General features: G+C 36.2%; 1 protein-coding gene across 1 annotated transcript in view; it reads left to right on the top strand.

The window, feature by feature from the left end:
• MGAT4C (MGAT4 family member C) overlaps positions 1-26,825 on the top strand; it is a 334,130-nt gene that overhangs the window by 290,402 nt on the left and 16,903 nt on the right. The window contains 1 exon segment of the mRNA XM_033057894.1: positions 15,469-15,491. Coding sequence (XP_032913785.1) covers positions 15,489-15,491 — 3 coding nt within the window. The 5' untranslated portion in view covers positions 15,469-15,488.

Here is a 26,825-nt window from a genome sequence, read left to right on the forward strand (position 1 = left end):
TGTATATGGCTTGCTCACAAAATAGTGTTTTTGAGAAATCCAGGGAAAAAAAATAGTGAAGAAAATTTAGGCTGCTTTTTTCAGCCCATGGGACTTCAACATTCCATGCTGAGACAAAATGACTACACAAGAATACACTCTCGTTATTGGTTCAGTGTCGGTCCATACTGCCTCATATTCGGAGCTCTGGACCTCTTCAGAGTGAGAAAAAACTCTCAGGACCTTAATACCATCTCCAGTCTTCTTTCAGGTGCATGGCCTGGAACAGGCCTAAGTAAAGCCAGCTGTGCAGCTCAATGCATAGCGGAGACATTTAGTTTTGAAGACTTGTACTGGGCACAAATGACAGGGCCAGAGGAGGTTGAACAAACAATGTGGGGCAAGAAGGGGAGTTAGACAGTTCATGTCTCTGTTTCTCAATATGCGAGTCAGTAATTAAAAGGTAATATTGACTGGTTAAAAATTAAATTTAGGAAAATTTCCCAAGTGAAGACCCTTCTTACCAGTAGCAAAACTGAGTTCACACTATATATTAGGCCAAATCAAAAAGGTGAATAGAAAAAAAAATGTGTGGTCATGAGATTTGGCATGCTTGAGCCTGGCTGTATTGTCCTGTGGCAGTACAGTTGGAGGTTTAGTGTTCTGAAGCTGTGTCACATAAGTAATGAGAGACAATTATTATTGACCATTGATTAGTAGTCATGATTTATTCACTTCTTCTTGTTTTCCTGTGCGGTTATCAAAGACAAAATGACAGTGTAACTTTTAGAAGAATTGCAGTTAACTGCAGCATTTGGGGAAAGCACAGAATGAACTTTCGTACTAAGCCACACAGTGGTGATGAATACTTCTGTCCTGCTTCCATGAGAAGCCATGGTGCTATTCATTAATTCTAATAGGAATTAATACCAGCTAGTACAGTAATGCTAGCATTGGTATGTTTCTAAACGCTGAGACATGATCATAGGTGTAAAACCAAATATTTTTCTTTCCTCACTCTGGATACTCAGTTTTTCTTGAAGTAATATTAAAACACCCATCTCCACTTCTATTCTGATGTGATGGGATTTTAGTGGCCCATTACATGGGCCCATAGAGATGAAAAATATGGTTATTATTTCAGTTGAATTTATAGCATATTCCAAGTACCTTTGGAATTATAAAAATAAGTTGAACTCAATCTTCAAGACTGAGATATCTCTAAACTATTTACTTCATCACTTGAAAAATAGCCTAATTATTTTTTTCATTTCAGTTTTCATCTAATGTTGAGTTGTAAGTTAAGAAAAAGTAGGAAGAAAGCCCAATCACTTGCATCAACTATCAGCAATTGTATGTGTTCAGCATCGAGAATTAAATGAAGACTACTGATTATCTTCATACAATTTGTTTTGAATAAGTGTAGAGTTAAAACTAAACCATACTGTGTTCACCATCTAGGCTAAAGTCCTAGAGACCCTTTTATGGTTTTTTGTTACTAGTTCTACTTCAAGTTATATGGCTAAACAGCATTGCTAACTAATAAGTGCTTTTACAAAAGTAAATAAAGTGCTGGTCCTACCCTAACTCTTGGTAAGATATACTCAAATGCAGCACTATCAAAACAGAATCAACGGCTGAGCAGACGGAGCAATCACACCCCTTCACTAATCCTATAGTATGCTCCTGTTTCATGACTGAAACTAATGTGCACTATACTTTAGGAGAACATGTTCATTTTTCCCCATGGGAAATACTTAGTCTTCCTATCTGCAGCAGAACACACACACACACATCTTGTTCAACAATTATGGAATTAAAGAGCAACTTGCTGTTTCCTCAGGATAAATTGAAACAAAATAACTTTGTCTTTATTATTATTGTATGTGTTCTATCCCAGCTGCCAAACTGAGGGTGAGCACACAATTGTGAAGAGAGTGAAGACACAGTTGAGGTATTTCCTAATATTTGACTGCTTGGCTTTCAGCACTAATACTGACCTTTTAATGCAGTTTTGTTTATAATATTAAGAGATTGGACTATTTAACTTGCCTATGTGTCTATTAGGTATCTTTTAGAACCTTTTATTTGTTTTTGCTCCTTTCCCTCTAGAGTGCTGTAGCATTCCTGTCTCTTTTATATGTCAATTATTTCCTTTGATGTTCTTTGACTTTCTTCTGGCATCTGAATTTTGATGACTTAAAATTTAAGAGCCTTTTTTCTTATCATCATTTGTCCAGTACTTCTCTAGCTTCAAGTGTAGGTAGCTATTACATTGTATGAGACCTCTCATTTCTTTCCCTGAGTAGCTGGTGTTGAGTTGAGGTCATTGATCATACCAGAATTGTTGCACATGCCAAGGTTGCATTCCATTTCTAATTTCAAGTATTCTTTTCATTTACAACAAGTGTTTTAGTGACATATATTTGTGTCACTTTTTTAATCTTCCGGGAATAAATCTTGCTAATTCTTTTACATTGGGATCTAGAATGAATAATACTGAAAAAGATGGAAGAAAGTGTTACAATATATAATTTAATATAGGTTTCTGTGGATAAAAGTATACATTTCTAAAAGTGAACAGCTATATATACATACACGCATGTATATACATGTATGGCCCACTGCTAAACTGAATATATTATTCTTGTGATTCAAAGCTAGCTATAGTTTTCATAACTATATGGTATCACATTAAAAAAAACCACACACTGATATTTAGCATATCTAATGTTTTCTGTTACAGATTATTATCACAAACTTTTCTCTGTACAATTGGAAAAATGTTATAATTTCACAAGTGACTTTTCTTCTAGAAGCAGTGATTTCATTGTATCTTGTGAGAGTCTGCTCAGATTTGGTGAGTTTATATAACTTTTTTCCCCCTCCCCTTCTCACCCATATTCCTTCAAGACTTCCTCCCAAAATCAGTGAATGCTCCCATATGGAGCTAGACTCTTGCCAGACCATGGAGAGTGAGGGTTCACTGAGAAGAAATGTTTGCTGTCACAAACCCTCTGTGTGAGGAGGAGGTAGAAACAAACCCTTCTTCCCCAAGAGAGCTCTATGGAGCTGAATTCCTCCCAGCCCATAGGATGCTAATATAGATAGGGATTTTTGGTTTCCTTCTTTCAAAACAACTTTCATACAGGCAAGAAGCTATCAGAGTTTAGTGATGGGAGTGAAGGGGAAAAAAACAGCTCCACTAGGAAAGACTAGATCAATACATGACTCCAAAACTCCTTGTCAAGTAGAAGTTAGATAGGCAACACAGCGTATGTATAAGGCAAACACAACAAAGGCATTTCCTAGAGGGAAAAAAGAAAAATCGTTCACAATAAGAAAACTTTGTTTGCAAACCTATGCCTTGATTCAGTAGGCTAGCTAGAATATCCCAGGGAAACAATATCAGCAAAAACAGATTACAACACAGATTACAACAGTCCCTGTATACATCTTAGCAGAATTCAGTTTTGCATTATCCTGTCATAAAACACAGTAAATACTTCTGTGAGCCATGATATTTTTTTTGAAAATTAGAGTATCATTAAGGGTGATGCCCCAGTATATTAACTGCAAATGGTGGCAGTTGAATGATGTAAGATTCTTCTACTCTATTGGCAATTTCTCACAGAGATCTTACACAACTTTTTATTTGGATGCTTTTTGTTAAATTTCATTAGTATTTCATAAGAAAGATAAAGTGTACAGAGGAGCCTGATAGTAATGCCTGTCTCTAAAATGACTAAAAAGATCACAGTCTGTTTCAGCATTCTTTGTAAAAAAATTTGACAATTATGTACTCTGGCTTTGAATTATGGATCATTTACTCAGTTATTTTGATGTGGTAGTTATAATAGACTGCATTCTGATAGCCTTTCATTAAAAATTTGCAAAACATCCAATACAGAATATTTCTAATTAAACATTAATTTTGAAAGCACTGAAAACAAGGGCATTTGGTCCTTTATTTTTGAGTAAATGTATATGCATATATATAATGCATATGTGATATGCATGTACATACATAATTTAATGCATATACCAGAACTGAATTTTAAAATAAAGTAAAACTCTCTTCAAGCAAAGTGAAAGTTAAAAACTCTTGGATTTGCTTTACGAAAACCTACCTAGTCATCCTATTGTATGTTAGTTTGACCATGACCTATTAATTCCCCCAGCAACTCTAAGGGATAGTGATTCTTTCTTTTTCTGTAGATAGAAATTTCTATAAACATGAAAATTCAATATTTTGTGCTGCTTTACATGCTTGGAAGGGCTCTTAAGGGTCTTCTTTCACAAAATGTTGGCACCTAACTACTTTGGAGGGCAATGTTATGCTCAGAAATGGTGCTGGAGGCCTGAAGGTTGCAATAAGAGCCTGCATACCCTCTAACTGCCATGACCTGTCAAATTCCACAAATATTTCCCCTGTGAGGCTTAGAGCTTCTGATTGCTTGCAGAGCTCTGACCCCTGATCGACATAACTTCCCAACAAAAAGATTTAACAAAGACAAAAAGCTCAAGTTTTGAAGGTGGTAATAGGTGAAGGAGGATGTTTTTTTCCTTACAGTTACATCTGGCAGCTGCATTTGTTTACATTAGTTTCATTTGTAATTGGAGGTGCAGCTGATAGTATCTGAGAATTTTCTCTTAATAAATCCATCCAGAGATGTAGCATGGTGACCAGTGCCTTTGATGTCTCCCACCTTCTTTTAAGGAAGTTTATATCACATACTATGAATTTATGCCCTGTAAATCAAATTTTTCTAAGATAGGAGAAGTGCTTTCTGACCCACATTGAATGTGAAGCTGTTTGTGGATTCTTTTGGATATCATGCCAGCTGTATAGTTATAAAGCATGAGGTCAGGAGCCCAGAGGATTCCTTTAACACCTTGGTTACCCTGAAACTGGGGAGCAGATAAAGTGTCTTGACCTAACTGACATGGATTATCTGTAGGCAATAACTGGTGAACCCAGTTTTCCCAAGATTGGTATCAGCTCTGACAGTTTGCTGTTTTGTTATTAAAATAATGCCTATCTAATAAAAATACTCAGGTTTAAGGGTCATATGTATTTTCTTTAATTTAAACACGGGAGATTTTCAGGTTATATATAAAAATGACATCTTCTAATTTTCCTTAGAGAAACTGATCAAGAAACCTTCCATTTTTTACTGTTAATACTACCAAATTTTTGATTAACATCTTTTTCCATCAATTATTTATCTCTTGGCTTTAAATATTCAATTAAAATGGATAATAGTCCACTGTAGAATCCTAACATGAAGCTCTGTGATGCATGTAAAAGAGCTTATACAGAATATATACATAGTTTTTAGTGACCTTTACTTAACAATGAGATAACTTTTGACTTACAATTTCCATCAATCATAGCATTGCTTTCATTTTTTTTTTCTGAATTTGATAGTGCAATTGTAAAGTTATCTCGCAATGGCAGGGGGATCTATCTATAATCAGTAAGAATTTAGCATTTTGACTTTCTAAATATATAAATACACATACTTAGGAATTAGTGGAAAGCTGTTAGGTCATTATGCTTTTCATTGAGAATCATTTGGGAATTGCAAGACTCCACATGATTCTCATTAAGTGAAATATCTGCAATGATAATATATTATTGTGTCATCTGCTTAAGAAATTGGTATAAATTAGCACTTTAATATCTGACCTAATATTAATCAGTACCATATAAACAATGTGCAAATCATGTATATCAGGATTAATGGATCTTCCAAGCTTGTCTGAAATTAAATTTGAAACTACTCCAGAAGAATATTTTAATTAAAAGTCTTTATGTTTGTGGATTGTGGTATCCAGTCCTAGCCACAGGATCCAGCTAGATGTTGACATGCAGGCATACCGTCTCTCTGTGCCTTGGAGACCTATATGGGAAGTACTTATTTGTAGGCCAGAAATATAAGCCCACCACAGTCTACTGGTTCCCCACATCTGGACAAGAAAGGCAATATGGCAGTATGTTACTTGCCTGTTCTACATACAAATTGAACAAATTACTATCAGGACCAGACATGTCCCCAAACTTGAGAAATCCATTCAGTCCTATTTGTGTCTTAAAATAAGAAAGTAAATAAGGGTAATAAAGGTAGGAAAAATAATTGTATCTTGATTATCAACATATTTTCCATTTAGAAATGTCTGTGTTAGCTATGGGATCATTAACTAAACTATTGATTGTGTTGTTAAATGCGCATTCAGAAATTTGAAACACTTCCAAAAATTTTTATATTGTTATACTTCATCTTGGATACCCCAATAATTATTTTTTCTAACTCCAGTATGAAGCACATATTTACATTGAAAAGACAGTTTTGCATGAGTACCCTGTGAACTTCAGGATGAGTCGGAATATGAAACACAGAGCGACACTTGCCAGCTCTTGTGCATGTTAATAGCCTTTAAACAGGAGATTTTCTGACTTAAAGGAAATTCATGATGCACTTGTGTATCAACGATGTGAGAAGGACTAATCTGAAGGCGTATCTGGAGCAGCAGTTAGCACTGCTGTTTGTCCCATCATCACTCTTTCTAATGAGCCTGCAGTCTTGGAGTCCTTTTAAGCTTTAATTGTTGTCTTGCTTGCCATTGAGATAGCAGTGGCACTGGACTGAGAGCCTTTGTGTTCGTCTCTGCAGCAACAACCTCAGTAATCGTGTCCACAGGGTGATGACAGGAGTCTCAGAAATAAAGGCTTCCCTGCCACTGTCCTGCCTGGGACAGTAAGAGAGGCTTCTTTATACGAAGGTGAGGCTTTGGTGCCCATTATGAAAAAAAAGAGTTCAGAAGCTGTTGGCTCCTTTTTCCTGGGCAGAAGTCTTACCTACCCTGCATGGTAGAGGTACCCCTCTAACCTCTGGGTTCCTGGCTGTGCACAGCAGGACCTGGCTGGTGTTTACCTGTTCTTTCACATTCCAGCAGCTCTTATCCTGCCTGATGCTCAGGCACTGTCCCTGAAGGACAGAGGTAACCTGCCAGTCCCAAATGGTATCCTATCATTCTCGATAGGATCCTACCATTCACTATATCAAATATGTGTTTGGAGCACGTTAAGAACAGATTTTTTTCTACTCGTTGCAGTGAAGGTTGTGCATAGGCATAAAGATCAAGTTAATAGTCTGTCCCATTTTCCAGAGGAGTTTTCTGTCCCCTAGGTTCCAACCTGGAGCTACAGGGTATAGTGTCTGCACTCAAGAGAATGTTTACATGATATTTCCATTGGACTCAGATTCAGCTCTGAGGTTCCAGTGCTGTAACTCCAGATCCTGCCATCTATTCAGTGAGCACTAAAGAGGATACAACCCAGAGACAAGGAAGGGCCATGCTACCTAACATCTCAAGATTTAACATCCATTACATCTGTAGCATCTGCAGATACCAGACACCTTTTTTTTTCGTTTGATGAGAGAGAAATACAAACTACTGGACTCTCTTTCTTGGTTCAGTTGCTAGGCCCACTAAAAAACTATATATCAGGCGACCTGGTACTGAGTGAACTCTGTTTCCTCTCTGAGCTGCTGCGTTCACAATGGAGTAAAGGTGACTCAGGAGGATGTCTGGAGTGCTAGGATTCTCCACTTTAAGAAGTTTAGATTAGACAGAGACATTTCAGTCTGTTTTCCTAAGCTGAGAAAGAGACAAAGAAAGTTAATGAAGACGGTGAACATTTTAATTTTGCTAATGCTTGAAGGTAGACTCCCCAGCATGCTTCCTTCTTGCTGCGTGCCGGTGTAGGGCAGTGTGAGGTGCTGGATGTGCAGGGTCCTGAAGGCAAGAAAAGACCAGAAGTGACCTACTGAAATTTCCATAAGGAAATGTAGAATTTGTGCTCACAGCCTGCTAGTGTGTGTGTATGCATGTTAATTAGAGTCCTTAGGTATAATTTCTTTCATTAACATATCTTTTGGAAAAGAGAGAGGTAAGAGATACAGACCTGCCAAGCACCTTTCCTGGAGAAAAAGATAGCACTTTCAGTGAAGAAATGTTTCTTAATATCCAATCAAAATCTCCCCTGGAGCAACCTGATACTCTCCTCTTGTTCTATTTCTTGTTGCTTGGAAGAAAAGACTGCACTCACCCTCCTTTCAGGCAGTTGTAGAGAGCAGTAAGGTTTCTCCTAAGCTTCTTTTCTCCAGGCTAACCAACCTCAGCTACATCAGCATCTCCTCATTAGACTTGTGCTACAGACCCTTTGCCAGCATCATTGTCCTTGGATTGACATGCTCTTGCACTTCAATGTCTTTGTTGCAGTGACAAGCCCAAACTGGAGGTCAAAGAAGAGCCCCAGCCTGTGCCTGCAGAGATCGAAAAATCTAAGTGACTGCCTTCTGTGATCACGTATTGTGCAAATTCCACAGACCAGTGTGTGGTGTCTGCCAGCTCCTTATTTTCCCCACATTTCTCCTTCTTTCCTGTTCTGCACAGTGTTGACTGTGCTTTGCCCTCAGAGCCCTTCCACCTTTGCTGTGCTAGGAGAGCAGCTTTGCAGCATGAGGACAGAAATGAACAACTCGTCATGTAACATGGGCTGCAAGCCAGTCACACAGCAAACTGGCAGTGTGGGATGTGCCTGGTGCAATGCCTCCCAAAAATCCAGTTCTCTCAATCAAGTGGGATTTTGCAGAGCAGCACCTTTCAGCAGGTCTCCTTGCTGGGGAATAGAGATGCTCCTCCATCTTCTCTCTTATATGAAGTTCCTAAAAGGGAAAATTCACTGAGAGAAAGTCAGCACTGTTCTGAGTGTCTGATATTCCATGGGGATCTAACTAATGAGCAAATATCAGTTTTCCAAAGTTTTTCTGGAGCAGGGAACAGTCAAGGTTGTGAGGAAGGGAGCATAGTGGAAAGATGTGTGTCAGGTGTCAGTTGATTAAATGTGTGTAGATGTATGGCACTGCAGAACACTATAGCTACCCATTTGGCTCTAAGTATTGACTTCAAAAAATTATTAAGGAAAGGTTTTAGTGTAAATGTCTCAAAGAGGGTATCCTATATAAGAGATCCAGTCATAGCTACCTTTGAGCTAAATCTTTGGGCTACTATCTGGGGTTTGCCCAATGGGGAGAAGTCTTTAAAAACAAAATAATGAACTACCTACAATAGAAAAATGCCATGAACTTTCATTTGAAGCCTAATCAACTGTTCAAAAGTGGCTTATCAGTAGCCAGTGAAAGATTATATTTTGCACAATATACTCTTTTGTCAAGGGATGCATTAAATGTCCAGCTGGTTCACGCAACAAAAAATTACTTAGTTTTGAATGTATTTATACATCAAGAGTTTAACAGAAAGCAGTATAAGAGAACACAAAGAAAATATTTCTTACCAAGCTGCTTCACTTCTGAAGTGATAATGTTAAAATGATGCAGTGGTCATTTTCTTGAGCACCTAGTGTTTATATGTGAAAGAATTTTAGTCAAATAGGGCAAAAGATTATAAGAAACACTTTCTTTTATGAGTTTCTGAAAATCAAAATCACCTTAATACTATTATAAACTCTTTTTGGCTCTCTTTCAAGCAAATTTACAACTTGTAAGCTTTCAACACATCTTCTAGAGGTTGATAAAATATTAAAAAGGAAGTCATTAATCTTTTATACTAGTTGTACTTTATTCTTAGTGTGTCCTCAGACGGTTATAGGTTTCTTACAATCTACTAAAGTCAATAAATTGAAAGAACATTTTCGATTTCTAGAAGTTCAGTTCAAAAGTCTTTATGCACTAGTACTGAAAAGATTTTGGTCTATTTAAACCATATATCATAATTATACCACAAATTTATCACTAAGTAAAGCATCAAATTAAGTAATTTTTATAATGCTACAATTTAGCCATATCAATAGCTCTAAATTCTAACACACATGACAATTCTCCTATTCAGTCAATAGTACTCCTAAATTTTCCTGTCTTTATTCTGACAAAATTATTTTCACTTTTATTTTTATATGGACTATAAAAATAAAACATAAAAGTAATTTATAAACAAAGGAATCTGATCTTTAAGTGTTATCATTCAGTAAAAGAATTTTCGGTGACATTTTATCAATGTAAATATGTTTACTGCTTCAGTTGATGTGACTGAGATCTTTTCTTTGAGACCCAACAGAAAATATTACAATACCATCACAGTTACACTGTAAAGTATGAAAGTGTGAAAAACTATTTTAGATATTCAGTAACACTAAATTAATTTCTCTTCAGATAAAATATCATAAGTACTGAGAAGTATCTGAATTTCCCTGTAATATGTTCTTTCATATTGAATTGTTTTTAAAATTAATATCATATCTGAATAGCTGTTGTAATACTGAAGCATGCAAGTATGTAAAGGAAGAATATGCAGATAGTCCACTCTGCCACTAAATATTTTTAAAACTCATAATTATATGCTGAGCATATACTTCTTCTATGCTTGATATAAATTTGCTTTTATTTTTTATGGTGGTAAGCTAACACCCAAAGGCTTATTTTTACACTTTGCTTACCATGAATTCAAGCCTTACCAATTCTTGATTTTGTTTCTGTTCTACTCCAAGCCTTAGTGGAGCACTGTTAGTTGTTGCAATGATCCCAGTTTAAGTGGAATTAAGTAAACCTTGAATACATTTCTGTCATTCTGTTAAGTTTAAATGTTCTTTCCCTCCTCTTCCTCTCTGTCATTCTTTTCTGTATGCACAGATGTTTAGAAAAAATTCAAAAAAAGAAATCAAAAGAGTTAGATGCCATATTTATCCATTAGATGTCCATTTCTGTGGACTATGTTTATGTTGGTTTTTTCCCTTTTTATAGTATGCATGAAAAAATTGTTATACCTCATTGGTTGTTTAATAAGGGCTAATTGCAATTGTGTAATATTGTTATATTCTTACTCTTATACAGTTCTCTTTTAAAACATTTTTAAATTAGGGAAAAGCAATACATTAATGAGATGAGTGAGAATTAAAAACCGTTTGTGAGACCTGTTTTGACATGGTTTTTCTGGCCATGTAGACCTTTTTCCAGCACAACATGTCATGGTCTGAATTGTTTAAATGTGTGTAGATGCATTGGACTGCAGAACACTACAGATGTTCACTTGGCTCTAAGTGTTTACTTTTAAAAAAATTAAGCTTATGAAAGGTTTTTCCTTTGGAAATGTCTAGGGGTTCAGATTGGGTTTGTAGTGGTTTCTGATTTTCACAAACACTCCACTTCCCAGGAAGGTACTTCTGACATTTACAAAAGATTAACATTGGAATAACTTCATCAGTCTTCAGGAAGCAATCATTTCTCCTTCCCCAATAAATAAGAAAGAGCAGTTTGTTCTATAAACCTAGCTACTGAATGAATAGATAAATAGATAGATAGATAGATAGATAGATAGATAGATAGATAGATAGATAGATAGATAGATAGATAGATAATCTTGTTATATTTCTGTTGAAATTGAGAAGTAAAACAGAGTGGTTTGATTTGAATACGTATATGAAAATTTACTTTTTTAATGGAGTATGCAATAACAACTACTAGGAATTAATCTTACCAAATGCGTAGCATAGATGATTTAAAATATTAAATGGTTTCTGATAGACACTGAAGGTTTAGGAAGAAAGGTGCACTTCTTTTGCAGTGTAAAACCATAGAGTGGCTGTGTAAAACTTTATCATATAAAAAATAAAATTAAAGCAGAAAACAAGAAGTAATGCAGACAGATATTCAAACTTATTTTAAGTAACAAATGGAAGATAAAAGTAAAGTTTTTTAAAACTGCAAGTGCAGCTTTTAATATCTTATTGAATTCTAATTGTCTTTTACATACATATGTTAGCAATGTTAATTAACCTGTTAATTCTCAGATGAAGGAAGAATAGTACCTAAAATTATGATACGGACCAGTTTAGAAGTTCAGGAGAATTGGAGTTTGTGATAGATTAATTCTTTAAACCATTCAGGTTTTAAATATTCCAGCCCATCTTGCAGACATGAAAACTTCTCTACTGCTGTGAAAAACAATCAAAGCTGATATCAGCTGCTAAATTTAAAAGAAAACAAAATACATAAAGTAATATGAGTAATTTACTTCTTTGTTCATTGTCCTGGACTTACACAGATTCATGGATTTCACCAGGGAAATTGAATTTAACATTTTCAGGAAAGTTATATAAATTCCTGTAACAGTTACACTTGATCTCTCTGGAAAATGTCCCTCTATTTACACTTCAGAAAATGCCTTTGCTAAAAGACATGAGTCTATGTAAAAACAACCCTTTTCCTTCCCCTGCTTTCCTTCCTTAAATCCTTAGGCAGCCCTCGAGGTTCACACTGGGCACAGGAGCAGTGCCTGCCTAGTACAAATACAGGCTGACTTGGCACTGCATCCCTCACATCTAGCAGAGCTTTGCTCTAGGAATGGTACAGGTTCAATGAATGGGCTTCAGAGCAGTTGCCAGCATTCATTTCTGGCAGACGACAAAAGGAGATGTGTGCCAGGCAAAAGCCTTTTGCTGGGCTTCAAGGTATTAAAGAATGAGTAGTGGAAGAATGTGGCACAGGGAGAGGCTTGCCTATCATCCATGAGGACTACCAGAAAGAGAAAAATTTCCTTTATGATTATTTAAGAGATTAGAAAGAACACTGGTGTGAACTCTCTTCCAGTATTATTCTAGAATGCCATCATATGTCAACCATATGATACTGCCCTTAGCACAAAGAACTATGGGGACAATATATTATGGATATGCAACATATGAAAATCAAAGCCTTTAGAAAAATTATTTAGGAATAATTCCAAGCATGATTCTGAATCATGATTTTCATTAGCTTATTCACATCAAGAAAAGAACCAGCAACAGCTTTTGATCTGTAACTGGAGAGAAATTTAAAAACAGCATCCATGGTCTACCTTCCTTTTCTTTGTTTATTGATATGAAAAATTACTCTGGGAAACTTAAACTGAAGAAAGACTTCTGAGAGAGCAGAAGAAGTGATTTCAATTTCAGTAGACCTGTGGCAATTTGCATAAACCAAGGATCTTTCTTTCAGCCTTCTCAAGAAAAAAAAAAACCAAACAAAAAACAAAGAGGGGGCAGTATAAGTTTTGCCTAGTCACTGTTTGATGAGTTTGATATGTGTTGTTCGTACTCCTCAATGACAAGCAGAAACTCTTCAGTAACAAGTCACTTCTTTCTGAGACATGAGCCAGGAGCTAGAATTGTTATTATCTGAGGAGAATATTATTGTCATATAGTGGAAGCCATGTAATATATAAATGTCAAACATTAGAATCAAATTATATATTAATTATTTTTCAGTTACTAGGATTAGATTAGACAGATTTGGATTTTCTTGAGGTTTTTTTTCCCCCTTTTTGTTCTAGTGTGCATATGCACAGCCTCATTATAAACAGCCAGACATGAGGCTATTACTAGCTGGCACTGTAAGAATCTTTGCTGTCTACAATGCTTAGTGCTGATTTTTAGAGATGATTTTCATTGCTGGAAGCCTAAGGATCCATACAATTTAGATGTGAGTTCTGCTTTAAAAAACTGTGCTCTGATTTTTTTCCTTTTGATAGTTTGACATGATCTCCTTGTTGTAGCAATATTATTATTGCTATTATTATTATCACTATCATCATCCTCATCATCATTATCTATAATTTAACAGCACTCTTTTTATAGCTGTGCTAAAGTTCCCACAGTCCAAGCAAATACACTGTTGACCATCATTTGTGTCTACAGTAATAAAACAATTTATCATTTCAGCAAATTTCTTGGTTTTTTGTAAAGGGAGTTTTATGCTATCTACTCAGGTTTCATTTTGTTCTGAAGACCATGAGGTGGTTTAGTATGTGGAGGAAACACAGAAGCAATCTATCTGTCTACTCAAATTTTGTACTTAACAGGTAATATCACTAAGGATTTAATGGCAATGGACAGGCTGAATCGTTTATCTTAGTACTGCATCCGTATGCTGTTTTTATTCCAACACAGGGAAGTTATAAACTATAATTTTAAGGCTCTAATTTCTCATTTCAGCACTGAATAAAAATTTCTTGTTTCATTTTAGCAGCAGAATTACAGTAGTGTTAACGAGCAGGAAACTGTATGTTGTAACATTGTCCCAGGTTAAGGGATTAACAGTTTGCAATACTGTTCTTTACTCACCTGTAGCTAGATCCATTGGCTCCTGAACCAATGTCCTTCCCTTCCCTTCCCTTCCCTTCCCTTCCCTTCCCTTCCCTTCCCTTCCCTTCCCTTCCCTTCCCTTCCCTTCCCTTCCCTTCCCTTCCCTTCCCTTCCCTTCCCTTCCCTTCCCTTCCCTTCCCTTCCCTTCCCTTCCCTTCCCTTCCCTTCCCTTCCCTTCCCTTCCCTTCCCTTCCCTTCCCTTCCCTTCCCTTCCCTTTTTCCCTCTATTCTCCACTCTCCAGGCGTCCTTTTTATATAACATTTTCTTCTGCAGTTTGTAGAACAGCTGCTAGGACAATAAGAAGTTTGTCCTCATATTCCTGAAGTGCCATTCATTGTACAACTCTCCCCTTTTTATAGTTGCTCAATAATGTTTACAGATTTAGGGTACAGTAATTTCACTATTACAAGCTGCACCATTTTGACTAAAATTTTAGTCCAAACCCGAAGAGCGGTTTATAACCAGGTGTGGCTAATATGTTGATGAGGTTCAGAAATTTACTAACCCGGAAGTGCGAGCACACACGGCCCTGAGCCGATCCGAGCCCTCATGGCCCTGGCAGAGGAAATGCGGGACCGATCAGAGCTCGCCTGGCCCTGGCAGAGAGGGGAGGTGGGGCTGATCCGAGCTGGCCTGGCCCCTGTAGGGGAAAAGCGGGGCCGATCCAAGCCTGCACGGCCCCGACCCGAGCCAGTAAACCCCGCAATCCCATGATTCTGTTACTAAATGGCAACTTTGTGAAAGTTGCACTCGGATCCTTGCTGCGAATGAAAGTGCGGCTTACAATCCGGTGTGGCTTATTTAGGGAGGAAAAACAAAACGTTGCCAACACCCCGGAAGTGCAGCTTATAATCGGTGCGGTTTGTAATGGTGAAATTACTGTAATCTGATCAACTTTTGATGAAAACATTACTGATTCATTGCAGATTCACAGGCAGATTTTCAGCTGGCTATATTCATTCAAATAAGGCATCTTAACAGATAGCACACTTCAAGCTGTGATTTGCTTTCTTCTAACTTCTCCTTTGCAGCTCTTATTTCTTCCCAGATACAAATTTCAAACTATTGTTGAGGGTGTGCTAAGAGCATGTGGGTTTACTTGAACATTGATTACACTGACTACCAGATTCTAAAATACAGATGATTGAATATCATCTGCATTTTGATTGTTTTATAGATAATAGAACAACTTTCCCATTGATCTACTCTGGTAGTAATTGCCATAGTTGTTCCTAAAAAAAGTTGGTGAGATTTGAAAAGTGTATTTTCATTTCTTGTCTTTCAGTTTCTCACTTGGATCTTCGAATGGTAAGGCATTCTACTAGGAAAGTTTTCATGTCTTTCTCATGAGCTGTTGTGAGAATGCACTGAAGTATTTGGTTCCTGCATCTGGTAGCACAAATGAATGTTGTAAGTGTTTTTATAATTTTTTTCATGTTTGATTTTCATATTTAATACTATGTAATGCAATTGTAGCTTTCGTTCTCTATCAGCGTCAGAGATTACATCCTGAGAGTTTCAGATTAGACATTTGGGCAAGAAAAATCTACTGGAAGGGCAGGGCAGCACTGGAGCAGGGCACTCAAGAAGATTGTAGAATGTCCTTGGAAATTTTCAAACATTTTCTAGTCTTAGTTATAGCCCCATTCCATGTAGGAATTTATGTGCATAAACCCCATTGACCACCCCCTCAGCAGCTCTAACTTGGTAGTGGAGAGGCTGTGACTCCATAAAACAACCATCACAAGGGCAGCATAACCATCCTGGAGAATTGGTGTCTTTGGACTTGTCAATTTTCAGGAACTGCTCAATATCACACCAACATCCTGTAATTAGGAGAGATGATGATGAAGCTGGTCACTTTTCTTATATAGTTGACACAGTACAGAGAAGTATATCACAAACTAGAGCCCCATTTTTGTAGCTTTTTCATTTATTTATAAAATTAATTTTCATTTATTTTAGTCCGATAAGGAGTTGCACCAATATTTGCTCTAGACCGTCCACAAGTTACATAGTTGTGTCCTTGTGACCTGAGTCACATAGCACAGTCTAGGAAAGACAAAAAGGGACCATAACCTAGGGATTTTTTAGACAGTCTTTAAACCTCACACATCACTACATTATCATCAAATGGTGATTCATGGACAGTCTTTTGTAATAGGCATGTATTAATTGAATTATAACTAATATATTTTTCTATGTAAATTCATTGTTTCCTCATTGCCATAGGCAAGTGTGTTACTCCTGCTACACCTCAGCATAACTGATAAAGTTTTTACTCAGCACAGTACAGTCCTTCTACTTCCGTGTTTTTGCATTTCACTAAGGCAAGCAGACTCACCAACAAAACTATTTGAACTCTATGGTGTCCTCAAGTGTCTTTACCCCAGTGAATGGTCCTGAATGCATTATTGAGGTTCTTCAGTGAATGTAGAAAGACAATAATTTAATTTTTATATTTTTTCTAATGCAGATAAATCAAAAATGTTGATAGGCTAAACTTGAAATACTTCTAACAGAAATCTTAAGCAAAGATTGTCAGTCATGACAGTGATACAATCATTCTATAAAGTTGCTACTTTATAGAATGACTATAAAATGAAGTGTTTAGGTAGAGTTAAAAAAGAAAAACCTTCTTAAAAATAACATTCATCATATATTTCTCTTGATGAGTATGCCATCATACTTGTGTATGCTCATGTTGTTTCTGCTGCTCAAATAAAGCACTCCTTGCAGCATTTCATCTAACAGTGAGCAAACTCAACATTTTACTATGACATCTCTATTGTAGTTTGCATTTTACCTCCTGTTTGATACAGATAAATTCTTTAGCTGTGCCACATTTTTCCTCAAGATTGGGCAGATCAGTGAAGGCCATAAAATATTAATCACAAAAGCTTAGAGAATTAGTTGTCTGTGACTATAGGTTTGTCTTGTTGGCAGATCTTTCTCAGTCTAACCTATTTCTCTTTTTTAAACTCCATCAGAAATGATGCATTGTAAAAAGTTTTACGTCTGTTCAGATCAAAATATATGTGGTTTTCAGACCAGAAAAAGGGTCTGATTTTTTTATTCAATGCTCCAAGTTTATGTAAGAGTTTTACACATTTTTAGTAGTTTTGTTGTCAAAAGCAAACCTGATTGCCAGTATGCCATTTTCTTCACTTTTTCCAATTATGGCACTATCCTGCAGATCACATGGAGTTAGAAGAAAGGATAGAAGTATGGAAAAAAAAATTATAACTTCCTTTGTAAACTTGCGGCACTAGAGAGAAAAGATACTTAACCAGGTAGTTGGCATGGTGGGTACAGTGTGTGTTACAGGAGAAGCTGTAGTTTTGACTAGGCCCTGTTGTTTGGGGATTGAAGAGGAATGGGAAGTGATCATTGCCTCTTTCTTTCCAACACTTTCCAACACTTTTTTTTCCAACCTATGTGTTTGGGGCTTGCTTACGTTGAACTAAATGGTATCAGAACTTCTGTCCCAAAGGTGGAGGATAGACTAGACCTTTTCTTTGGTTGAGAGATGTTTTCTTTTATCTTTCTTGTTGCACTGACTTGTATTTTTTGTTTATTTCTTCTTTAGTTAGTTGCTATTAACGTGGGTTAGTTAAAAAGAAATAATTCAAAGGCTGAAGAGGCAGTCATTTTTTTCAAATTAATGTTGGCCTGTGTTGGGTAGATTTAAATAAATTATCCATAAAGCTGCATAAATGGAAATTGGTATCCTGACACTGCAATGAAAAATAAAAGTAATTACACAAGAACAGGTCATGGTAAAAGTCCTTGAATGACAATAAGCTGTTTCTAATTATTAGTCTGTGACAATGTCGATTTTTACATCCTTGGAAAATTAATTGTATAGCACTAGGAAGATTTTGCATTTTTCCTCCTACTTGGCTCATGCTGCTTGCCATGAATTTGTTATTTCCATTTTCCTTTGGTTACTGCTGTGATGGGATTCTATCAATCTGCTTCAAATAAAATTTGGAGAAAATGGCTCTACATTTTTAGACTTCTCAAAATCTAAAACAATATCTAAAGACAGGAGTCATCTTGTCTAACTTTACTCCTGAAAAATTGGAGCAAATGGAAAGAGTTTACCTATTCAGAGCACCTTTCTTAACATACATTTGATTACTTTATAATGAGTACCTGTGTAAGCAGCATGAATTATATGACTAATGCTTAGGTGACTAAAACAGTGGGATGTATTTTTTCCTAATGGTTAAGAGTATTGCTGTTTCTGCTCACAGAACTATCAACCAGCTTCAAGGTACTGCCTTCACAGCTCAAAGTGTGGGAGACAGTGGCACAATCATTAATTCTTGGGTTTATGCCTTGTCTAGGCCAGGTACTACATTGGTAATTCCAGTAATTTCAGTCTGTGTTTTTGATTACCCTATAATAACTTTTCCCATCAAAATTCCTTGTTAAATGTATACATCCCCCAATAACGGGGACTTAAATCTCATGAGCTCTGTCCCAGACTGCCTCAAATTCACTCTCCAATATTATGTCCATTCTGCCCATTTCTATAGCTCGTTGTAAACCAGGAATTTGACAGTCCTTTATTCCTTGAGGTACACCCAGGATATACCAAATTTGATGAGGTATCTGGGCTTCACATACATTTTGCTTATTGTCAGCACCTTCCCATGCGTGCTGCTGATGGTTTGCTTAGAGTACTTCCAGAAGTCATCAGGAGTAAGGAGTTTCTGGTGAGGCATAAGCAGGACAGTCTGGTATTCTACTGGAAGTCCCATTGTTGTAGAACACTTTTAGCATTATACGTTCCCTTCTTATGAGAACACTTTACTCAAAATGTTAGAAAAGGAGTGTAAATTTCAAGGTTTGCTGCTTTTTAGAAGAAACCATAATATTCCTCTTGAGGCGAACAGAAATCCTGTTGTAGAGAGAAGTTCTGTCCTGTGGCCAATGTGCTTAACAGATCAGAGCTAAGATGAGAGTGGAGGGTGAGGACACTACTCCATGGTATCTAATTGGTGTCATCCCTACCAAAGTCTCTTTTTTTTAACTTTGTCTTTCATCTATTAAAAATAATGAAAAAAAGGAAAAGCTGCTTTATTTTAGTCTAGAGTAGAATGAAACACCAAGTTATATGTTTCACAAACGCAAGAAGAATCTAGCAGTTTACTATGTCATGTTGGCCTTTGGCATAGTGTTAAATTAAATCACACATTGCTCAGATTTTCTAATTAACAGTATGCTATGTGGAGGAAGTCTTTCAGCAATTAACCTTTCTGTTAATCAAAGCACATTTTCTGCTTCTCTCCATCTTAAATCTATTTCATTTTTTTTTCTACATTTTGTTCTTATCATTTACTTTGCAGTCTAGATCTTGCCTTTGAAATACTAAGATCAAGTCCCTAATTCACAGCTATCAAAATTTTGAGCTACACTGCAAGAGAACACAGAAGGGTAAAGCTTATTTTAATTGTAATAATGCTGAATTAAAATATCAGTTCCAGTATGATAAAAAAATAACTCTCATGAGACCTCTTTCTTGGTTGGAATAATATACACTAATAAAGATGTTCTGCTTTTCATTCAAAATCAACGGTTATTCATTTTAGGAATGGAGAACTCTTTTTGTAAAGGGAGACATGATTGTTACCTATGTATACAATAGAACTTCATCAAACTGAAAACTGAGTTCACTTATCACCTGCAGATTTTCTCTTCATTTTCCACAATGTTTCAAATTCTTAAGCATTTCTTATGTAGTATTTTTTTCATTGTATTCTATAAAAATATGGAGTCATTTATAAAGGAAGTGCAGTACAAGTAGGAGGCTTATAAGCCAACATATACAGATTTGAAAGTATAGAGAGGTGAGGTAAAAATCTCTGAAAAAATTGCTTAATAGAGTAATTTTTTAAAGTGCAAACTCTTTGAAAAATATAGTTTTCTCCAGCAAAGAGCAATTTATTTTTTTTTCTCTTTTATCCACCTATGGAAGTAGAATCATGTATTCCAACTTGACTATGTGGAAGAGAGTAATTGCCAAATAGCCAGCCTAAGTGATCTGCTAGTTGATGTTTTATCAATATTTTTGCTGAATTAATTAATTATTACCTCATCCATGTCTGTTTATATATTTTTAACACGTAAACTTAGAAAAACATACAAATAATCTTCTAAGGAGATAGTATGTAGTGACAGGACTAGGGGAAATGGATTCAAACTAAAATAGGGAAGGTTTAGATTAGATATTTGGAATAAATTCTTTACTGTGAAGATGGTGAGGCATTGAAATAGGTTGCCAGGTGAAGCTGTGGATGCTCTATCCCTGGAAATGTTCAAGGACAGGCTGCATGGAGGTCTGAGTAGCCTGGTCTAGTGAAAGGTGTGCCTTCCCATGGCATACCCCCATGGGGGCTTGGGACTAGATGAACTTTAAGGACCCTTACAACCCAAGCCATTCTGTGATTCTATGATCTAATTATTAAAGTATTTTTTATTTTTGCACTTCTTTATAAGTCATTGCATACTCAAAGCCAGTATGAAAACACAAACTGCATTGTCATGTAGTTTAACAGAAACGACAAGCAATAGAAAATCACAGTGTACTTAATGAGCTACAGAACATGAAATATTCATGCAAAGTAAACAATACAAAAATGCAGGTAATGTATAATAAGTAATTTATTTCTAATCATCTTTGTTTCTGTAGATAGACTGAAAAAATAAGGAGGCTCTTCACTTGTTCGTATACCCTTCTTTTAGGCAACAAACCAACTTTTCAAGTATCATGTTAAAGTAATGTATTGACATAGCACAGTGGAATCACAGAAAGATGTTATTTCACCTACCGATGTTACAAGCTTGCAACATATTGACATTATAGAATTTATACAGTCAGAGGTCAAAAGAACATTAAAAGCTAGGTGGATATCTACAGTCCAGATGTATTAGAAAGTGGCACAGAAAAAGTTAGTTTCAATGGTCATTAGAGCTCAAGCACTCAATGGTATGAAAATGTCAATAATATTGAAATTCTTCTACTTCTCCTCCTAAACCCAAGTTTAAAAAATACTGCCTATGTCCTGAGGAACTAGTAGATACTATGTCATACTGAGAGATTATGACACCTAAAAAACATAGATATATTCTGGCTTTTGGTTTCATGCTCTGGAAGTCACCAGGAAGAGTGGGAAGCAATCACATCATTTTCCATGAAACTTCACAGCTCTTCTTGAAGTACCTACTTCTAAAACTCATAGTGAAACATTAAAAATATCCCAAGCACAAACATGCAAAAATTTTTCCAGCAATGAGTTCTAGAAGGATTCTAGTACATAAGCTTCCCTTACTACCATATTTATTTCAAAGATTGACAACTAAGAAAGCCAGAAGTTTTGGCTTTCCCCATAATTTTTCTTCCTGTGCTTATTATCTGCATTAAGAATTCATATAACATTAGTAACTGTAAACTTAAAACAAAAGAATCTGCCTGATTTTCCACTCTGAGACAATTCAGTCATTTTCCTCTAATTTACTACAGTTTTATGTCTGAGTCACATATTTCCAATGTACAAATCAGCAAGTCACTCTGTGCTGGCTTGGCTGCATTTGCAGATATATTTAGTCCCACTTTCCTAATCCACACACAGAAGAACATGTCATAAAACTTAGCTGCTAAATATTTACAGTTGAAAAATATTGATCATCAGCAATACTGCGAATAATTTCTTTCTCGAGGACATTGCGTGTGCAGCTGATGAAGATACATCCATGGTCTCTACAGCTTCCATTAGAAAGCATATTCTCACACAGCTTGTCAGAAAACAGGGCTTCAGTATGCGAAGCACCTGCTCCAGAAGGCAAACACTGTAAATAATGAATGCTCCCCTTCCTCTTCCTTTCCTTACCTTTTATATCGGATCTGACATTATATGGTACAGAATATCCCTTTGATCAGTTTGGGTCAGCTGGTTTAGTTGTGTCCCTTGCCAGGATTTTGCTCATCCCCAGCCTACTGAGAGACAGCCTTGGTGCTGTGCCAGTGCTGTTCAGCAGCAGCCAAAAAAACACTGGTATGTTATCAGCACCTTTCTAGCTACCATTTCAAAGGACAGCAGTGTGAGGGCTGTTGTGGGAGAATGAGCTCCATCTCAGCCAGACCCGGTACATGGGTTGAATACCCCATAATGCACTGAAATTAAACAGCTCTCTGACCTCCTGTCCTGCCATACAGAAAACTTATTCCACCTAAAATAAGTTCCCCTGTTAACACAACTTAAGGGCATGAGTCCACTGTGGCTGTTAAGCTGTTCAATGGGTATCTCTTTCAACTTTCATATATCCTGCAGTAAAGCTATTATGTACCTACTGTGTGGCATATGGGTTGCTGTCTACCTACTGTGTGCTGTACTGTGATGAATCTATTGAATGGAAAGTCTAGGAGCAGCAAAACTGTGTTCTGGGTAAAGCCAAGGGGGGAAGCTGCAGAGTCTGATACCTGGAGTCAGAGAACTGGTTTGTGAAATACACAAACACCCCTAGCTTCAGATATACAGTCACACTTGAGTTTTTTAATGGAGGAGAACTTCTAGCAGTCTACTGCAGACAAGACATGCCAGCTATAGTGCCATAGACGGGGATGATAGAAGATGTCACCTTGTAATATTATAGAATTAAGACATTTCTGAGGATAGGTGTAGCTCTGTGCTGTAGTTCCATATTTTGGAGATAAAGGTAGGGGTTTATTGATTATGTGCTGTCCTTAAAAACTAATCAAAAAGAAACTACTAAAGGAATACGAAAGGAATTCCTCCCTTTGTGTATCTATAACTGAGTATGACATTTCAGGTTGTTTTTGTATCTTGTGAAGAGAAATGGGTGTTTTGGGGGTACAATTCATGTGATGTATTTCAGAAAATAGTCATTCAGTGAGATGAATCACAGCTTAGACATACTTTTCTTCATTGGCTATAAATGGAGACTAAGTGTGACTAGCTCAGGTGTCTGTGTTTGGCCAAACAAATGTCATTTTAAGAAGACAATTAAGTAAAACTCCAATGAATTCTCAAAAAATGAAGCATACATCCAACAGATGTATCATCCAATGATCAGTAGCAGAGCAGAGTCCTGAAAGTATCACCTCAGGAACTTTGTGCATCTGTCAATAAAGTTATTATATGTTCTTCTGTTGTAGTCATTCCTGAAAGTCTTATTTGAAAAGATGAAGCCATGTCTCTTGACCTTGAGGCTCACTAAATCTATTTATGTTGTAATTCATTAGAAAAAAGTAGGGTACTGAGATGTTGTGAGCATCTACAACAGTGTTTCTTGCCAATGCTGAGTAACACTTTTGTTTTCCATCAGCTCTCTGTAATATCACTGGCAGTGAGAAGTCTCTACAAATGGTCATTCAGAAGAATATTGCAAGGTTGGTGTTCTAAAGGAACCAATTTTGAGCAAAATGGAACACATCATTACATAAGACTCACCATTAAACTTTTCCTGCATTTCAGGAGCTATTTAAATATAAGACAGCTAGTGTACCTACAAGGGGCAAAGCTAAGAAATTATGCAAAATAGAGAATAAAAAGGAAATTATTTTTAAACTTGCCATAGAAATTTTATTTCTGTGCTTTTTTTTTTTTAATTTATTTAAGATACCATGGATTTTCTGATTGTTTTTCCTCTCCATAAAAATGAAACACTTTGCTCCTAGTACATGGCCCAACTACAATTTTAACTTATCAGTTGGTCGTGTTTGAACTTTACTTGCAAAGAAATGTAATCTTTTTCTAGGGAGAAACTCTTATAGTACTTTCTTTTCCCCAAAGTCAAAAATTCTCTTTTCTTTCCAAATGACAATGAAGCTGCTGACATTGCAAAAATGAGAAAAAACAGATGTTGAAAGTGCACATTCAGATTTATTGGGTTTATTTTTGACCACATAGTGATAAATTCCTTCCTGTCCATATATTGAATTTAATCAAAATTACTGTTTTATTTATTAAACATATTTTTATATATTGATATGGTTTAAGACACATGAAAGAGTCTTCAGTCACTAATGTGAAACAGTATTTAACAGCTTCTTCAGTGGAAAAGTGGATTGGAAATTTACCTTAAAACACTCAAGAAAAAACATTAAATATATTTATTAAAGATTTATTCACCCTCTACTTCTAAGCTTTGATGATTTAATGATTTATTTGGAAAAATAAGGAATTCAAAAATATTTTATGTATTAGAAACCTCAATAACTAATAGTATTTTATTGCCATGGCTTGAGTTTATTTATAATAACTGAAACATAGACTAGTGGGAAGAGTTATTTAAGCCTTTATTGATCATCAGATTTGACATGTGGTAAGGATAAAAAAGTCTATTTGACTATATCATCCAGCTATTTTGTTGATGTTTTTTTCTTCAGTTTTGCTTTGTTTTATTTTCAAGAAAGGCAAGGGGGAAAGTTTTTTGCTTAGGTTACAAAATTATCCTTGGCACAACCTAACAGATACCGCCAAACAAAGTGCTGCTAAAACATAAATTGAGCCTAGAAGTAAAATTAATTAAACATCTCCTAGAAAGAAAACCATCTCCTAGGGAAACTAATCTGCTGCAAGGCAGAGGTAATAACACCTTCTCCTTCTCCACTATCCCTTTGAATAATGGTGCATCAGTTCAATGAAATCAGGCTTCAGCGGCTCACTGAATAGCAGAGATTTCCAGAGGCACAGGACTGGGAGAGATTTTCCCTTCTCAAACAGAACTAGTTTTACTTGACAGGTCACAGAGATAAAGGGTAGCATGGTCGTGCTCACTGAAAGCAGCTTTAGATAAGATGCTGTGCTTGCAGAGATCCCGCACTACTCAGCTTCATGGATCTGAAATGCCTGTTAGCTCGGCATGAAGCTATTCATCCAAGGTCTCTTTTCACTTTGCTGAGAGACACTTCTGTGAAGTCTGTGAGAAATCTGATGATTAAAGTTGAATTCATCATCGTCGCAGTTGGAAGCTGCCTTCCTTCTAGGAAGTATTTGTTCACAAGGTCTCCAAATCAATATTAACTCAGAACCAGTTCTGACACAGGCAACAGAACTATTTACCCCTCCCACTACAGATCCTGCTCAGCTTGCATGATCAAATTGCATTAGACCACAAGATAACATTGCAGATTTCAGGTACCTCTAAAACCATCTTCCTTCCTTACACAGTCAACATCAATTAATCTAATTGATCATGGCCAGACTATTCTGTAAATAACACAATCTACTCAACAGCAAAAAAAATTTTAGTTCTTTCTTGCTAAAAACCAAACTAGTACAATCAAGACTACTGGGTTTTGAACTCATGAACAGTTTTGGAGATATAAACTGGCTTTCTGCTAGTCAGTCTGACTACAGAATCAAAGCAGAAGATGACACATTTTGGATGTATTTTTTCCACACACTGGATTGCTTCTGTTGAAAATAAATTATCAAAAAAGTATGCTTTGCATGTGACAATAGATGAAGGCGCAAAACATTAAAAGAAAAGATTTTGTAAATATTTTGTTTCACCTTATATATGGTTATTCATCAAAATTTACTGAAGTTTGTTGCAGTTTTGGGGTTTTTTAAATAATAAGCCAATCGTTGGTCACACAAACCTATCCATAGTTTTCTAAGTCTTCTCTACAAAACAAGTTATTTTATTGATCAGGAAGCTGGTGCCTGGGTGCTCATTGGAAAGTCTTAATGAAAATTTTATCTTAGAAACAAATTAGTAGTGTGGTCGGTGAAAACAAATTTTCTGGCATTTAATTTTCTAATCTATTTTATATTATTTCCTTAGGGTACCATGATCTTCATGGCTTTGTGCAAATATCTAATTATATGGTAGAATCTCATGAGTTTGAGAGTTGCCCCTTAAAAGTTAGCCAACATTCTATAAGGACTTTTTCCTCTTCTGAGAAAGTTAAACCTAGTCCAAGTAGGTATTAAAGGAATCAACCCTGCCATTAATAAAAAAAAATTATAAAAAAAATAAAAGTGTAATTAAAATATTTGGAAGTCACCCTACAAACAAGATTTAATTTTTTATCTTGACAACGTCCCCCAAATACATATCATTATGTAAGCTCTGTTAAACAGTATATAAGGGTGCCGGTAAAACCATCTTTCAATACTTGACATAGGTCCATTATATCCAACACCAAGAGTATCTCCTCAGAAGTGAATACTTATTACAAAAATGTCACTCATTCCTAATCAGATAAAATCTCTCAAAGTTGTACATCTCTGGTAAAGCTGCCTTCTGACAAGTCACAAACACTGTGAAGTAAGAAGAGGATGGAGAATTAATGTCACAACAAAGTGCCTAGAGCCCCCTTTAGGGTTGAGGTTATACCAAATGACAGGTTAAAATTAGTCCCACATATATGCAGCTGCATGGAGGCTCTTTGTTGTTTTTTTTTCAGTTGAGAGGTTTTGCTCCACATCAGGTTTACAAATAACGAAATGGTTGTAGATTACACTCTTCCACTGGGAGGAGTGGCTCATAGGCCACAGAGTTGTGCTGCTATTGAAAGGGACCTTGACAGGCTGAAGAATTGGGCTGACAGAAACCTTGGGTGTCAACAAGGAGAAGTTTTAAATCCTGCACCAATAACAACCC

Source organism: Catharus ustulatus, chromosome 4 (assembly GCF_009819885.2).
Source record: "Catharus ustulatus isolate bCatUst1 chromosome 4, bCatUst1.pri.v2, whole genome shotgun sequence".
In the NCBI taxonomy this organism is placed as follows: domain Eukaryota; kingdom Metazoa; phylum Chordata; class Aves; order Passeriformes; family Turdidae; genus Catharus; species Catharus ustulatus.